Source organism: Carassius carassius, chromosome 21 (genome assembly GCF_963082965.1).
Source record: "Carassius carassius chromosome 21, fCarCar2.1, whole genome shotgun sequence".
Lineage (NCBI taxonomy): Eukaryota > Metazoa > Chordata > Actinopteri > Cypriniformes > Cyprinidae > Carassius > Carassius carassius.
This window is the reverse complement of record NC_081775.1, coordinates 25,006,626-25,024,431: the sequence shown is the minus strand read 5'-3', so window position 1 is coordinate 25,024,431 and position 17,806 is coordinate 25,006,626. Positions and strand designations below refer to the sequence as shown.

At 39.4% G+C, this 17,806-nt stretch overlaps 2 protein-coding genes across 12 annotated transcripts in view; one reads left to right on the top strand and one right to left on the bottom strand.

Annotated features, from left to right (window-relative positions):
• Positions 1 to 7,990, bottom strand: part of cep350 (centrosomal protein 350) — a 38,766-nt gene extending 30,776 nt beyond the window's left edge. The window contains exons 1-8 of one of the 5 annotated variants that reach the window (XM_059503987.1): positions 7,972 to 7,990; positions 5,352 to 5,442; positions 2,726 to 2,822; positions 2,597 to 2,643; positions 2,272 to 2,386; positions 1,397 to 1,553; positions 689 to 1,248; positions 338 to 451 (exon numbers count right to left, since the gene is read on the bottom strand). In XM_059503987.1, coding sequence (XP_059359970.1) covers positions 338 to 451; positions 689 to 1,248; positions 1,397 to 1,553; positions 2,272 to 2,386; positions 2,597 to 2,643; positions 2,726 to 2,810 — 1,078 coding nt within the window. In that variant the 5' untranslated portion in view covers positions 2,811 to 2,822; positions 5,352 to 5,442; positions 7,972 to 7,990. Of the gene's footprint in view, positions 1 to 337; positions 452 to 688; positions 1,249 to 1,396; positions 1,554 to 2,271; positions 2,387 to 2,596; positions 2,644 to 2,725; positions 2,823 to 5,351; positions 5,443 to 6,293; positions 6,418 to 7,971 lie in introns of those variants that run through there. The other 4 variants (XM_059503986.1, XM_059503989.1, XM_059503988.1 and 1 more) reach the window with 4 other exon arrangements.
• Positions 7,991 to 8,144: 154 nt separating this feature from the next.
• LOC132097958 (probable voltage-dependent R-type calcium channel subunit alpha-1E) overlaps positions 8,145 to 17,806 on the top strand; it is a 146,306-nt gene continuing 136,644 nt past the window's right edge. For 4 of the 7 annotated variants that reach the window (XM_059503999.1, XM_059503996.1, XM_059503995.1 and 1 more), the window contains exon 1: positions 8,147 to 8,422. The gene's annotated coding sequence lies outside the window, so the exon portion shown is untranslated. Of the gene's footprint in view, positions 8,423 to 17,806 lie in introns of all 7 variants that reach the window. The other 3 variants (XM_059503997.1, XM_059503992.1, XM_059503993.1) reach the window with 2 other exon arrangements.

Genomic DNA, 17,806 nt, shown 5'->3' with positions numbered 1-17,806 from the left:
AGAGGGCAGTAAAACACATTTGAGCTCCAAAACATCAATAGATAAACATTTGAATTCCATATAAATAATAAATGCCTAATTCACTACGCTGCAATTAGGCTGAAATCAAGAGGATGACTCAAATGTAAAACATATTTGTAGATAGCATCAGTGACTTTAATTACACCACTCATGTTGTGTGAATGTGTTGTTTCTTATAGCACAGGCTAAATACTCTGGCTACTCTGTTTTTGTATTGCTGTAATTCTTGTAATGTTTACATAAAGATATTACAATAATCTATAATTGTTTTATATATTATACTACATATTATAACATTCCTGAAAACTATGTATACCTGTAAGCTGTTTTGTCAGGTCTTTGTATATTTCTCTGCTTAAGTTCTGGAAGTCCTCCTCTGCCCACACTTTCCCATCAGATGTGCGAATCTTAGTCTCACTGGTGTTGAAGCCTAGAAAATGAGAAAACACAGAAGTGAGCTTCCTCTCATTTGACAAACTCATAAATCATTTATCTGATGCTTTTAGCCTAAGTATTTTCGAAAACAGCTTTTACTGGGACGGAACAACCTAAGGTTAAGTGCATCGCTCAAGCTCAGTGCTGAAAGCCTTCTCGGGGTTTGAATCTGCTACCTTTTGTTTACCAGCAAAATACAATGGAGTCATTTTCCTCTCTGTAGTCAACTTACCTTTGTAAATGGCCACTGGAGGGGCTGGGGCCACTTTTCGAACTTTAGCAGTAGGTACTGTGGTACCATATGCTGCCGCTCCAATACCCACAGGTTGCTCCAAGTATCCCAGCAGCTTGTTTCTTTCTTCCGTCTCCTCCAAATGTTCCCTCTGTCTGCGGATTCTCTCTTTCAGCTTTTCCAGCTTTTCATCAGGTTGCCGACGCCGCAGGTTCTCCAGCCGTAGGGAAGCTGTGACTGAACCGGTGATGGATGTCAGGGAAGTCTGGGATGTCTCAGCCTGTAAATGTGTTCTGGGGTTGACCTCTGACCCTAGCGGGGCTTGGTCAGGTTGGTGAATGGCGTTCAGAGCAGACAGGTCATTGAGGTAGTGTACAGATGTGCTGTCTAGAGCTGAGGAGCATGGGCTGTCCAGGTCTGCAGTCTGCATGTCACGGGTGTCACGCTGATAGACCAGCTGGCTTAGAGCAAAGTCAGCCTGAGGGACACCCACCTCTGTCGGTAACGAATGGACTTCTGGTTCAGAGTGAGTCTGGGACACTGGCAGCGGAGATGCTTCCCTATTATAATAATAATAATAATAATAATAAATAAAAAAGTCAGTTTAAAATGAAGAACATTAGAGGATTTCCAAGAAATCATTATTATTGCCGTTTCTGGTTGCAAATAAACACAGCTTTAACTTCTTAATTTGTTTGCAGCTTTAACCTGTATGAAACGAGTGGTTCTCTGAACTCTACTGCACTAAGTTTCCTGGCGTTACTGTCCAGAGTGCTATTCCTCAAGGGACTACGGGAACTTTTGTCTGGACTGCGTCGACTCCGTGTTCTGGACTTGGATCCACTTTCCTCCACATGACGCCCATCTGTAGTAAATACATAAAAAACAAGTAAAAAATGGAAGAGGCAGAACTATGAAGAATATTGTAACGTTCCTAATTTTGTGTACATGTGTATATATACATATATATACACACACACACACATATGTGTGTGTAATATTTTCTATTCCACATTGCATATGTGTAGAAGAATTAGAAACATTAACTGTCACGTCACCTTGACTGGCTCAAAAACAAGCACAGCAACTAGTGTTGTCCAATTCACAAATGACGAATGACTCTCATGAGTCAGTTTTTTGATGAATCACTCAAAACTCACAGAGCTGTTACTAAATTAACATATGACTCACTGCATTTCAAGCCTATACTTTCAGTCATATCTGACTTATAATGCAGCAAGAAAAGAGTTCATACTAAATATTCATGAAACTTCATTAAGAAAAAGAAAAGCTAATTCTAGTAATAAATAAAAAAACATTTTTAAAGGCTGAACATTAAAAAAGTAACTTTTAAAAACATCTAAAAATTCAATTCTGACCACATATTAAATAATAATAATAAAAAACCTGCTTTGACAAGTCAAAAAGATATTCCATTTAAAACATTCCACTGTATGTTTCATAGCGACCTGCTACACTATAAGTATAAGGTGACATAAAAACACCTAGCTTAAAGATGTTCAATAGACTCAAATTGATTGCCTCTGTATGTGTTACATACAGGATGGATTTGTCTGTCTCACCTCTGAGGCTTATTTTCCGACTGCCTCTCACAGATGCTTTCTTTGTGTCAAGCACTGAGTCCAGAAGCACTCCAGTGCCTGGCGCTGCCTCCAGACGATTCTCAATGTGTCGCAACTGAGACAAGACCACAATTAGCCAATGAGTCAACACATCTCTGCACTCATGAGGATAATGCTACAAATACTAAACCTACAGAGTATACCTCTGAATCTTACTTTCTGATTTCTTATAATTGGGCTTCTTCAGATCTATTATGTATGTAAAAGATATCTGTTTGGCGTCATAAGTAGGCCAGAACCTGAAAATTGTTTACAAAATACTCACGGCAGCTTTGGTTTGAGTTAGACTATTCCAGGCATGAGATATCTCTGCTGAGATATAAACATTAACATAAGTAATCACGCAAACATGCTCATGATGATGTTCGAGGTATAAGGTAACAGTTAGACAAACCTCTCCTGTTGTCTTGCCCAGCAAGGGCAGACTGGGAAGAGACAGAGGCTGGCGGCCCTGCCTCACTTCGCAAGCGACTCCACATCGCTACGCCAACCTTAGAGGAAAGGGGAAAAACAGGCAAACAATGTGAGAGAAGCTATTATCTTGTCAACATCTGTTGTCAAACATTGTTTCCTCTGGCAATGGCTTGCTTAGATTATGACCCTAAGTGGCTCTAAAGCACATGACTTCATTCACAGTTACTCTTTGTGCTATAAATTTGGCCAAACTAAAAGTTTAACTGATAGTTACAAAGATAGATTGATCAAAACATACGCCTTATAGATTTAATGTCTCACCCACAGGCCTCAGTTGTTCCATCAAAGTGAGGGTTATAGCAACAGTGTACAATTTGGTTGATGGCCTGGAGCCCAGACATATGACATCTCAGAGCTTTTCAAGTCATTTGAATCACACTGTCTTCCTCTAAGCACTACCATTATAACAAAGTGTCCCTGTCCCCAGAGCAAACAGAATCAGTGTCTATTCTAGAGTAAAAAAAGAAAAAAAGTTTTGTACAGACGTCTAAACCACTGTGGCAAATGCACAAAGTATTCCAAAGGGACACTGAAATCACTCCATGCTCAGAACCTTAAATTATATTGGATTAATAATACATGCATATCTTAGAGGCTTACATGCATATTTCATTGATTTCAAGCCTATGTTGGAAAGCAGAGGTGAAGAATCATTTAACCATGTGCTGCTGGTTTTCTAACAGTCATGCATGAGGTAACAGAGATAGCAAATGTATCTGAAATGAGGAAAACAACTTTAAAGTCAGCATGAAATTCACCTTATCTATTTTCTAAATGCATCTATAGACCTTAGTAAACAATTTACCTGTTTATACATTTGTTTCATGTGCTTTTTGACGTCGTAGTGTAATTAAAACATTCCATGGATGTCCAGTGATAACCACAGACTTCTCTCTGGCGGCGTATGCCAGATAGATACATCAGATTTCATTAAGATATTTTTGATGAAATATGAGAGCTTTCTGACTCTGCATAGACAGCAACGGAACTACCACGTTCATGGCCCAGAAAGGCAGCTAGGACAACGTTGTGTCCACAAACACATGAAATTAGTGGTTCAACCTTAATTTTATCAAACTATGAGGATGGCGTGGCTGCCCACGTGATCTCCGTATCCTTGACGACCATGTAACCATATCATGAACAGTAATCATGCTCAATGTTGAACCTGCCAGTGACTAGCAACCGAATTCTTGATTACACTTTTTTTCTGAAACGCCAGTGTAAATGCGGATCGTTTTAATTCTAAAACACTGTTTTAAAACAAAAACACACTAGTGTAAACAGGGAAAATAGAGACTCATTCTGCCTAGCCTCTACTTTTGTGTTCCAAGGAAGAAAGCCTGCCATACAAGTTTTGCACAGCATTGAGGAAACAAGGAAATTATCTAATTCTAGAGAATCGATCATAGAGAGAAAAAAACTGAAAAATCTTATTTTTCATGACAAAGATTTTGCTCATAACAAACAATCCTTAAAAGTCAATGACACAATCTATTGACATATGTGAACCTGGACCACAAAACCAGTCATAATTAACTTGGGTACATTTGTAGCAATAGCCCAAAATACATTGTATGGGTCAAAATTATCGATTTTTCTTTTATGTCAAAAACCATTAGGATATTAAGTGAAGATCATGTTTCATGAAGATACTTTGTACATTCCAAACCTTAATTTCTGATTAGTAATATGCATTGCTAAAAACTTCATTTGGACAGCTTTAGAGGCGATTTACTCAATATTCTGAATTTTTTTTGCACCGTCAAAGATTCCAGATTTTCTAATATTTGTATCTCGGACAAATATTGTCCTATCCTAACAAACCATACATCGACATAAAAAGGATTTATTTAACAGATGATGTCTGGTTTTCTGGTCCAGGGTCACATATGCAAAGATAAATGTTCAGTGAAACACGTTTTTCAATTATAAAGACACAGCTTGTGCACATTAGGCTGCAATGGATTTTGATAAGAAACAATAAGGCTGTTTTGTTTTAACCTGTGACCCTCACCTGTTAATAAAAGAGATTTGGATTAAGAACTGTAGAAGTACAAACAGAATAAGCACTTGAGCAAAGCGCTTTAGACTGGAGATACTGAGAGAAGCGACACTCTGATCCATTTCTATTTGAATAGATCAAATCCAACTAATCAACACTTGTCAAAAACGAACAAAATAAACTCAGCAAAACAATCAAAGCTTTACTTAGATTTAAGCAACTTCCAAGAAAAGCACAAAATATCCTTTGATTTACCCATAAGACTAGCCATCTTCATACATACACACACATACACACACACTCTCTCTCTCTCTTCAGCCACCCATCACTTCAATTTCATATCACATTTTGGGAACTGAAATTTCATCTACACATCACATACAGTTATGAGATCATAGTTTCAGTTAATGACTGCTCACATTTAAACAATACTAACAGACTGAATGGATGGATGAGGCATTCATATAATGCTTTACTAATGACTAATGAGCAAGACGGACCTTACGCATTTATGCATAGCGTATTATGTACCAGGACTCACTTTCCAGCAGCTTTATTCAGAGAGACATGAGTCCACCTTGTCTTCCGGACTCCTGGACACATCGGACAGCTAGTGATTCTGTCACGTCTACCTGCACCAAGACCCAGTGAAAAAGGTGATTTGACAGTGAAATCTCAAAGTCTTCAAGTATTAAACTACCAATTCAGAAATATTATACAAATCAAACTTACAACACTCTACAGTAGTAAGGTGCTGGAATCAACACAACTGATTAACGTTAGCCCACCCAATAACCCCTCATAAGGATCACTCTGAATTAAAGGTAAAAGGAAACGTGACAGATCAGCAGCATCAGCTGACATCACATTCAAATTCAAGATAAAATCTTCAGCTGAGGATTCTAAAGAGTCTGGCAGCATTAATATACTCTGCTTTGCCAGAGCTAAGCAAATAGACATAAAACGTGATTTAAAAAAGAAAATAGAAAATAAACAAATTACAGCTAAAGAGCAACATACGAAGCATCACACGCTTTATACTAATACAGAATCATAACTTATTTACAGTACTCTAACGAACAGGAAAATACATATGTATATGAGACTTAAAACATTCATATAATACACGAATAAAGAAAAACAGCTGACGTGCAAAACACATAACGTTAAATGCCAATCACACAAATACAACTTCACATGAACAATCTTATTGAGGAGAAATCCAACAGCGACAAATCAACCAAACAACCAACTAACTTAGATGTCTATTTTCAACCTACATTTACGCACCTTAGGCAGTCTCGCAATATTTAAACGAAATTTGTGGACTGTGTTTTTAAATCCTCAGGCGAAAGTTGTTGCTAACAGCTGCTGCTAACCGGCTAAACCATTAAAAATCGCTAACAAACTTTTTTTTGCGTTTCTGTGACCAGTTTGTCTTTTGTTACGCGTCTAGGTCAGAATGTAATTGGTTAGTACCTACCTAGCAGTTCTGTTGTAACCGCTACCCGCCTTTTGGTGTGTGTTTCCCGGCTTTAATGATAAGTTTGGACGGCCGTTGGCTAGATTTGACGGTCCGCCATTATCCAAACAACTGTTCCGGGAAGTTCACGTCTGAGAGAAACTCGCGATACTTCCGTGAAGAACGTGTTTTTTCATTGGCCGTGTTTGACATCTAGTGTTCACTAATGGAATTGCAACAAATATCATATTTGTTTGATCCTTGAGACGTGGGACAAGAAAGCCCTCAGAATATACAGAAAGACTATTGTAAGCATGAAAATTGGTTTTTAATTTTGTTTCTACGATAAATCATTAAAGGAATAGTTTATCCAGAATTAAAAAAAATAATAATTTTGCATTAGCCTACATCACTTTCTCACTAATGGAGCATCTGTAGAGAATGGGTGCTATCAGAATGAAAGTCCAAACAGCCGATTGAAAGATCACTATAATCCTCAAATAATCCATACAACTCCAGTCCATCAGTTAGTTGCTTGTGAAGGGAAAAGATGCATGTTTGTAAAAGGCCAAATCTATAATTACAGCATTTTATTTTCTTGCTAAAATACCAGTGCATAATCCATAATTTTCCTTCTTCCAATGAAACAAAATCCACTGACATTACAGAACAGTTACTGACTGTTTTTGTTTAAAAACAATAATTTATCCCTGCTTATTTCTTTGTTGACTTAGATGAGGCAACTTTTTCACTGGAGAAAGCAATGGATTGAGGACTCATATTTCAGCCAGAAAATTTGGAAATGAAAAATATTGTAATGATGAAGTTGTTTCAAACTGACAGCTTTTAACTTCACAAGATGTTAGCTGATGGAGTAGTGTGGAGTACTAGCGGATTATTGTGATTATATTATTTTTTTCCCATCTGTTTGGACTCTCATTCTGATGGCACCCATTCATTGCAGAGGATCTATTGGTGAGCAAGTGATATAATACATTTCTCCAGATATGTTCTGATGAAGAAACAAACTCATCTACAACTTGGATGGCCTGAGGGTGAGTTAATCGAGTGAATTTGGTGACCTTATTAATAAACCAATTAATGCACCACTTATTCAAAGCGTAACAACAAAACATAATGTTCATCTTCTGCCTCAGTCAGATGCAATGGCAAGAAAGATTTTCCCATTAAAAGTTATAGTTTTAGTTATATAGAGGCCAATTTTCAACATATATTTCTACAAAAAGGTTAGGTCTCAAAGAACAATCTATTAGGCCTTTATAATGAAATGTTATGGCATGTAAGCCAATCTATAGAGGAAAAGGGTTTGCTCTACAAAAACATATTAAATAAAAATAAAAAATAAACATTTAAATTACAGATGGATATGCATAGCATCCTTTTGTATATTTAAAACCTGAACTTACATAAAAAAACAGACATTTAGAAAAGATGAATGCGGATATATTGGCAAAATGAAGAAAAACGGAAAAAATATTCCTCAGTAGGGTATATAATGATGCATAGCCTATTCATAAGCCTTTACTGATCATTTGAATTCCCGTGTTGACTTAAGAAAATCCAGACCAATAACTCAGCCAAGGATAGGTTTATAGCCTGTCCGTTTGTTTGGAATTTTTTTCTCCAATAAAATTAAATAAGCCATGCATTTAAGTGAAATTTCTCGCGCTATACTTACCCAAAACTATTTCCAGATTAAACATTCATTTTAATAATAGCGGTGTGAACCGACCGCTGACCCTACTATCATTGTGTTAGAGACGTAATGTGACACATTTAATAATTCATGTTTCCTAATTACCGAGACAGTGACTCGCGTACCCCCTCTGGTGATATAACCTGTCGTACTCAGTTTGAAACTGGGTATTTGTGTTCGGCACCCGCAATCTCCCCCGTACATTAACCATTTTAGTGCTTTATCAGAGAGCGCGCGCAAGGGAAAGACAGATGTAGCTACTAACTCGCTTAATAGAAACATATTTTCAGAATACGAGCACGGCAGAAATGGACAGACGGCATCCACTCGCGGGTGAATGTAAGGAATACTGAAAGAAACTCTGCGTTCCTGCGCCCTATTGCTGTGATGGAGCTCAGAGCACTTGTAGCTGCGCTCCTTGTATCTGATTCTGGTAAGCTTATGTTTTTATTCGTCCTCATTATTGCACAGTTGAATTACATTGATGTGTATGTTTAACATTGCTATCCACTCAACATTTATTAATTGCAGTGCTTCCAAACGTTTTGGTTACGTTAGATTGTGCTTAACTTCTTTTAGTGTTCTGCTAAATTATTTTTTGATTAATTTTCATTGATTTGTTTGTCATTAGTCTTGTCTGTAGTAAATCGACGTGATTTGCCATGTTGAGTCATTCATCAAATCAAAGTGAAATTTAAATTCTTATTGCATTGCGGCTCTGCTAGGATGAAATTACGATTTATGAGTATTATTTAAACAGAAAGGATAACAGCCCGTTAGAAATATAGCCTATCTAGGCTGATAGTCTACTTGCAGTGTGTGCATGTGTGACTTTTAAAATGTCTTTTCATCGAGGCGTCATACTGATCCTATATAGGCTATTAATAATTCATCATCATCATCATCATCATCGTCATTATTATTTTTATTTATAAAACGACAGAAAAACTCATAATGTGTAAATATCTGTTGCTACTGCAATGTCATAAGTTGTCAGCCAATACTAAGTTACCATAATGATTTAAGTGTTTAGAACCTTAGCTACAACATATCACAGTTATAGCCAATCTCAATTCGGAAGCAATAACTTGTGATTCGGTTAGAGATGATTCATAAGAATCGGCTTAAGAATCGAATCAGTAAGGTAATTCTTTCGTTCTTGAATGGGACTCGCAAGATTCTGTTCACTAAATAGAACCGGCTCACTGGAGTAATTTTTTCGAGATTCGGACTCTTAGCGTTCTATGTTGTTGATTGACTAAAAAGAACCGACTCAGATGAGTCATTTGTCCCGTAATCGAACTGCATTGGTCGCGTTGCAGTATATTATGCGCATACCATAGATCAGCTATAGGTTGTAGTGCAGGAAAGCTGACTACGTCCGAGGGTTAAGTCACGTTTATTTATATAGGCTAGTGCTTTTAACAATACAGATTGTGTCAAAGCACTTACAGTATTAAATAGGAAAAAAATGTGTAAATAATGCAAAATGACAATAGTAAACACTCAATTTTCAGTTAAAGGCAGTACATCATTGAATTCGGTGATGTCATCATCCAGCTCAGTTCAGTTTAAATAGTACCTGTGCAACCAAGTTGACGATATCGCTGGATATTAAATGTCTCCAACTAAGCAAGCCAGAAGCAACAGCAGCAAGAAACCAAAACTCTATCGATGACAGAATGGAGAATAAACCTTGGGAGAAACCAGGCTCAGTCGCGGGGTCAAGTTCTCCTCTGGCCAGAAGAAACCAGTAGTTCAATTCCAGGCTGCGGAAAATACGGTTTACAGAGGTAGGAAATAATAGAAATCATGGTTGAACTGAATATTCTAGATAATGAGACGTTAAGTGTGAAACCAGTTTCACACAGTTCACACTACCAGAAATGTTTTTGTTCGCCAGTTGTACTTTTCGGCCGCTAGTAGTAGCTAACACCCTTTGACCAGAAGATTGACGAGATGAAGCGCATGTTCTTTGCAATTTAGGACATTTATCTTTATCTTTTCATGTTGTGTATAGCAAAATATACTAATAATTGTAAACCTAATCCATTAAATGCATCTTAAAAGAATAAGAGCTACACCTGTCACTGACCACAGTCCAGTCAATGTTCATTTCAAGATAACTTGAGCAAGGGCCTCTCAGTGCACATTGATTCTTGGTCAGGGAACAAGGTGTTAGTCAATACTGGTTCTCTGTTGCAAAGTAGATAACAGACATCCCCATTTATAGAGTCAGCACTCCAGACGGTGCAGTTGATATCTAGGTGCATTATGTAGTGCTGCATGAAAAACTACAGAACTGCCATATCAGTCATTAACTGTAACAGAACTAACAAATGGCTTTCCCCATTCAGTTATCAATGCATTATTCATTACTTAAACAGTTACAGTGAAAAAGATGTAATGTTCAATTGCAATGCACTTGAATGGAAGTTCGATTCACGTTTTAATTTGAGAAATAAATATGGCTGTAAACCAGTGGTTTTAACAATCAGCCACTTCAAAATGACAAAAAGATTGAATCCAAGATTTGGTGATAATAATGAGAGATACGCAAGGCAGGGGCGTAGATTACGTGGGGGACTTGTCCCCCTGTAACGATCGCGACCAGTGAAACACAGGGAGAGAGAGATCCAAAATGCAGGTATATTTATTGAGGGGTAATCCAAAGAATAATCCAACAAAGCCGGGTCAAAACCAGAAAATCATCCAAAATAAAACAAACAGGGAAGGGACAGGAAAGGGAACAGGCAGACGAGGAATCTCGGAGGACGAGAAGACTGGGATCACGAGAGGTAAGGACTCCATACAGACAACAGGAAAGGACTGGTAAATATAGGGAGGCTAATGACAATTAAGTGAAAGCAACTGGTGCAATTAGCAGGAGTGCAATTACTGTGATGAAGGGACAAGACTAGTGGAATTCTAGTGCCTACGGTGAAGTGCCTAAGGGGAAGTGAGCCCACTAGTGGACACCCAGGGAAACAGAGACTAGACAGCGTGACATTACCCCCTCCTCCACGGAGCAGCTGCCAGATGCTCCACCCAAACCCAAGGGAAGACCAAAGACACAAAGAGACCAGGAGGGAGGTGGAGCGGCGGAGGACCAGGGGGAGGGACGGAGGGCCAGGTAAACTGGGGAAAACAGAGACAAGAGGACCAGGTAAAATGGGGAAACAGAGACAAGAAAAGTGCAACACAAAACAAGGAGTCCAGGAGGGAGGTGGACCGGCGGAGGATCAAAGGGAGGGACGGAGGGCCAGGTCCTTAGAGGGAAACAGAAAGAAAGACACAGACAAGAAACCCAGGAGTGAGGTGGACTGGCGGAGGATCAGGGGGAGGGACGGAGGGCCAGGTCCATAGATGGAAACCGAAAGAAAGACACAGACAAAAGAACAAAACAAAACAACCACAAAAACCAGGAGGACATAACGTGACGCCCACCAGGGCGGAGCAGAAGACCACCACAACCGTGTGATCGGGACGGAAACCCCCCAGGGCGGAACAGAAGACCACCACAACCGTGTGGTCGAGACGGAAGCCCCCCAGGGCGGAGCAGAAGACCACCACATCCGTGTGGTCGAGACCGAAACCCCCCAGGGCGGAGCAGAAGACCACCACATCCGTGCGGCCGAATAAACAGGAGGACAAGTCTGGTTGGGCAAGTCTGAAACAGAAAACATGAACAAGTTAAGGGTAGCCTCCGTGGCCACAACAGGATCCGTTGGGTGCTCAGAGAGTTCGACTGAGACGTGACGGGACTCTGGAAGTTCCGCAGAGGCGAGGAGAGACTCTGGTGGATCAGCCGAGCTGAGGAGAGACTCTAGTAGTTCAGCAGAGACGTGGAACGGCTCTGGTAGTTCAGCAGAGACGTGGAGAGGCCCTGGTAGTCCCTCAGAGACGTGACGAGACTCTGGTAATCCCATGGGGTTTATACTGGATTCCAGAAGATCAATGCTGACTTGACTCTGCTCATGAAGATTGGTGACTTGTTCATGAAGATAATTGGTGACTTGTATTTGTTTATGAAGATCAATGGTGACTTGCCTCTGTTCATGAAGATCCCCAGTGACTTGACTCTGTCCGTGAAGATCACCAGTGACTTGACTCTGTCCGTGAAGATCACCAGTGACTTGACTCTGTCCTTGAAGATCAGTGACTTGACTTTGTCCTTGAAGATCACCAGTGACTTGACTCTGTCCTTGAAGATCACCGGTGACTTGACTCTGTCCTTGAAGATCACCGTGCTGGCTCTCTCGCGGCGCGGGGTCCTAAACTGACCCTGACGTTTCCTCCCAGGTTCTTACCACTGCTGGTTTCGGCCAAAACGAGCGTCCGGTTCAGAGCGGGGTGTCACGGTGGGCTATTTTAGCCGGTCTTAGAGCCTGACGAGGTGCATAAGAGCGGAACCTCGCAGATGAAGACTGGAGTGAGCGACGGGGTATCACGTGGCTCATCGCCTTGGCGCGCTTTCTGCGTCTCTGAGAAAAGCTCCATGACGTCACCAAAGAGGCCGGAGGGAGCAACTAGAACGTTTAGGAGCGTCCCACGGTCCGCGTCTTCCAGGACAGCTAGGGTAAGCCATAGGTGCCTGTAAGGACGACCATGAGCCCCATGAAACGGCTGAGCAGAGCGCCTTTAGTAACCATCAGCGCGAGATCAGTTGCCGCACGCAGATCCTTTATGACGTCAGCGCTACTGTGCCGCCGTCTGCCTGAACACCTTGAGTATTGCCCTGGCATGAAGAGCAGAAGCTGCCTTCCCTTCAGAAGTATAGGCTTTGTCCGTCTAAGGGCCGTGAACCGCACGGCTTGGAAGGCAGGCTGTGGTCCGAACCAAATGCAGAGGGAGACGGGCACAGGTGCACAGTCTCCTCGACGGGGGGAGGGTTTCTGCCCCGTCCACGTGCGTGAACATGGCCTGCGTAGCAGAGTGGGTGCGCGCCGATTGGGGTGCAGCCCACGACTTCACCACGAGCTCTTGCATGCCTCAATGCCATCTGGAAGCAGCTCGACTGGAGGAGCCACGAGTCCCGTTACCTTTCACAGGCTCGTCAGGTGCGTTGCAAGCGAGACCCAGCTATGTGACGGCCTTTCCGAAGACCCTGACGAGCTCCCCCTGGAGGTCTGCAGGGCCCTCTTGGTCGGGGGGATTCCTCTTTACTGAGAGGTCCAAACCTTTTCCGACGTCGAAAGCGACATGGAGTTGTTTTCCTCGCCAGCTCCGAAGAGGACGAAGTTCGCGGGGCGGAGCTATCGCCCACCACGCCGACGTCAACTCGTCTTCGGGCGGGGGACGGCCCACCAGCAGCTCGCTGGCGGCAGTGGGCCTCATTCCCGCTGTTTTCCGAGCCACTCTGGCTCTGAGGGGGCGCACTGGCAGCTCGGCACAGTGGGCGCACGTGTGGTCCGTGTGAGAATCCCAGGCAGGTCACACAGAACTGGTGAAGGTCCGAATCTAGCATTAGCAGCCATCGGATGCGGAGAGGAAAACAGGGTGAGTAGTCCTCTATTGCAACTTCCACGATGACTTAGATAAGACTTCTAGCGTGAAGAAAGAGATTCTGACGTAATTTTCGCGCCCATGCAATTTATACTGCCCGCGAACCTGTCAGTATTTGCATGCTTCGCGTCAATTGGCCAGCTGCCCCCAGCTGGCGTTAGCCAATAAGATTTCAGCAAAAGTGGGAGAAGGGAGGAGTTCCCATATACGTCTTATCTGACGTAATGTTGAGTTCCCGCCTCGAAAGGGAACAGTTGTTTTCGGTTTTGTTTTTTTCAAGTCCAAAAAAATCTCCAGCAGGTGATAAATAAAGTATGTGAACAATGCATTGCTAATTGACATAGCATTTATTACAGTATAAAAACTATTCTGCCTTATTATGTGATAAAAAGTGTTTGTAGTATATAAACAAATCATTATTATTTGTTATTGTCCAGCAGTCATAGATTTCTAAGCCAAAAAACAAACAAACAAACAAAAAGCTAGAAATTAGAGAAAAATTAGTTGCGTTTAGTATCCACTACCAGTCAAAAGTTTTTGAACAGTAAGCTTGTTAATGTTTTTTTAATTCTCTTCTGTTCACCAAGCCTGCATTTATTTGATCCAAGTACTGCAAATCAGTGAAATTTTGAAATATATTTACTAGCCTATTTAAAATAGCTGTTTTCTATTTGAATATATTTAAAAATGTTATTTATTCAGATTTCAAAACTTTTATTTTGCATCATAACTCCAGTCACACGATCCTTCAGAAATAATTCTGATATACTGATTTGCTGCAAAAAAAAATATATATATATATATATTATTATGATAATGTTGAAAACAGCTGAGTAGAATTTTGTCAGGTTTCTTTGATGAATAAACAGTTCAGAAGAGCAGCATTTATCTGAAATAGAAATCTCTTGTAAAATGATGTCTTTATCATCACTTTTGATCAATTTAAAGAGTCCTTGATAAATAAAAGTATTAATTTCTATAATTTATTAAAAAAAAATATATATATATATTTATATATATATAGTATACTAAGCTTCTGAATGATATGGTGTATAATGTTGCGAAAGCTTTTTATTTCACATGAATGCTGATCTGTGGATCCTTCTAATATTCATCAAAGAATGCTGAAAAAAATGTTCTCATCTATTTTAAATATTGATAATCAGCAAATCCGCATATTAAGAATGATTTCTGATTAATGTGACACTGAAGACTGGAGGAATGATGCTGAAAATTCACCTTTGATCACATGAATACATTACATTTAAAATATACTAAAATAGAAAACAGTTATTTTAAATAGTATACATATTTAACAATATTACTGCTTTTGCTGTACTTTGGATCAAATAAAGGCAGACTTGGTGAGCAGAAGAGACTTCTTTCAAAACATTAAAAATCTTACTGTTAAAAAACTTTTGACTATTAGGCTATATAGATTACAGAAATGTTATATCGTAATAAAATTACACAAACACACGCATGTGTATATATATATATATATATATATATATATATATATATATGTGTGTGTGTGTGTGTGTGTGTGATTTCTGTCCCCCTCACTTCTGAAAAGATGGGTACGCCCCTGCGCAAGGCCAGTCGTTTTTGACACCGAACACCAAATAATTTAAACATTTAATATCAAGGTATTTCAGCACATCAATAACAGTTAAAATATCATATCATTATTACTGTACTATATTTATTATGAAAAATATATGTTTTAGTTTTATAAGAAAAGTTGAATACTGAATAAATTGTTACCTATAAAGACAGGGTGCCAGCAGTTCCACATTGGGGTGGTTCGATGTCAAGGTTTGTTTCTTTTCCACTTTGATCTCCATGAAAGCTGCGATTGAAGTCACCAGATCTCCTCACCGCATGTGCCTGGAATTTGTCGGTCTGAAGTGCCGAGTTAAAGAGGCTTGTACCAGACATGCAAAAGGCTTCAGAATATTTATTGAAGTCCCAGCCCATTTATCCTATTTGCTGTGCACATGTGAATGAGTTCTTAGTGAATACACCACGCACAAGCTTTGATCCAGATTCCCTAGTACACAGAATATGAAGTAATGTGAAATTTTCTCTTATTAATGTATATAACATTGATTCTTTTTTGTTGTCATGGAGACAAGGGTTGAAATTCAAGTTCACTGTTGTGTTCCTCTAAGTTTTAATTATTGTTTTTTTTTTTTTTTTGCTTTCATGCATCATCTGTTTGAATGACCCTCAGAATTTGACTTGTTCATGTGACTATGAAGGCATGACCTTGTTGACAACAACTTTCATGCAACCTCAGAAATGTTGTAAAGACACGTTGCTAGAATTAATTAATATCCCACAGGGGCATCTGTTGTTTATTATGAAAAAAATCTGCCAAAACACTCATATGAGATGGTCTTTCAAATGTATCTTCTAAAGAATATGTATTAAATGTGATAAAAAGATGGGAAAGAATATATTTGATTTAGAGGACTGTACTATTCCCATCACTCAGCCATAAGAACATTTGCTGCGGTTTCACCAGCCCTCTTTTCACATTAACAAGTCCTTTATTGTAATGTGGTGGCTGCACTAGAAATTTCTGAGTACGAGTGGTAAAATAGGCCTTTTCTTCAAAAATAAACTACAAATTCACAGCTAGTTCTTAGCAGCAAGCATTAAAAGTGCACCAATGCATGAGTGAGGCTGTAATTCAGAATCTGGCAAGTCATTGATTAAAGCATCTTTTCAGCATAATTATCCCCTGATTGGTTTTGAGCTCATTCTCTCCATCTGTTCTGATGTGAAAGTCTCCTCTCTGTCCTCAGAGGACGTTACATGCACCTTGATTAAATTCAGAGCTGTTTAATTCAAATGCTCCTCGGGTCTTCAGCACCAGCATTTACAGAAACTCAGCGTGACGTATGGAGTCTCATTTTCAAAATGGGCGAAGCCGTCATGGTGACACAGGCCATTTAGTGTGCCATTAAAGGTGACTTGTCAGGGCTCTCCAGAATTCAAACACACCTTGTAACCGAGTATTGTTTTTCCAGGATTCTAAATGTGATAGCCAGACTATCCTATACTTGCTGTAATTATATTTCACCCCAGTAATAGGGTCCTTTATCATTTCACTGAATGTGATACCTCTCGCCACCTTAAATGTGACTCTCAGAGATTAATAAGATAAACTGACTTGTTATTTGCACGATAGACCTATTTTTTTTGTTATATAATAGCAACATGTTTGTTTATCTCAAGGGCCATTTAAGTAGGATGTGGTATTGTGTTAAGTCTTTGCAAGAGTCTTAAGGCACATTTCTACAAGTTTTAGAGTTTTTAACTTAAAAACAATCAATTCATGGCATAATATGTGAGGAAAACAATAAGATGCATCACAAGGGTAAAATACATTAATGTTATTTCTTTAAATCATGACACAAATGAGCCAAATTTGTCCAAATGTGTTGTTCACACACTAAGAGCTTTGGTTTGTTTTCTTTGAAGCTCTTACAGGTTGATGCTGAAAGCGGCAGCACAAGTCTGTATGAATATTGAATCTGATGGTCTGCATAACAGTAAATCTCATCGCTTTCAGGCCCTTGTCTTTGAACCTAGAACCATGCTAATAAACACCCATGACTTCATGCGCCATAAGAAATTATTTCCAAGGGCACTTTGAGCTATTTCCCAACTGCTCTCAGCTGTTTCATCATGCTTTTTGAAGAGGAGTAAAGGATGATCATTATGTGTTTAGTCTTGCTTTGTGTCCACAAGTTCAAAGTAGCTTGGGCCCATTCTATTTATGGTGGTGATAATTAAAATGCATATAGTGCAAATTAGTGTAATTTACATGGTAGACTAACAGCAGGGGACGGGGAATTTTTTTTTAACCCAAACTGTTTCCTTAGATTCATGGTTTATTTCCGCAGCCTTGGTTTAGAATAACCATGCAGGTCTGGTATAGCCGCTGGTATAGCCACTATTACACCAGTAGAGAGAAACAAAGCAGAGAATGTTGAGAGTTTGGATAGAAGAAATGGATATATTTTATCAGATGATTCTCCTAAAGCTCTTTTGGAAATCAAAATAGACAGAAGTGAGACATTGTTGACATAGTGTGAATACATTGCTCTATAATTAATGTGGCTACCATAGCTCAGATAATTTGGTTCTGGAAGAATTTGAGGAAAAAATTATTATATTATTTTATTGAGAATATATTGAAATTCTATATATATATATATATATATATATATATATATGTATACACACACACACACACACACACACAGAAAGACCACTTTATTAGGTACACCTGTTCAAT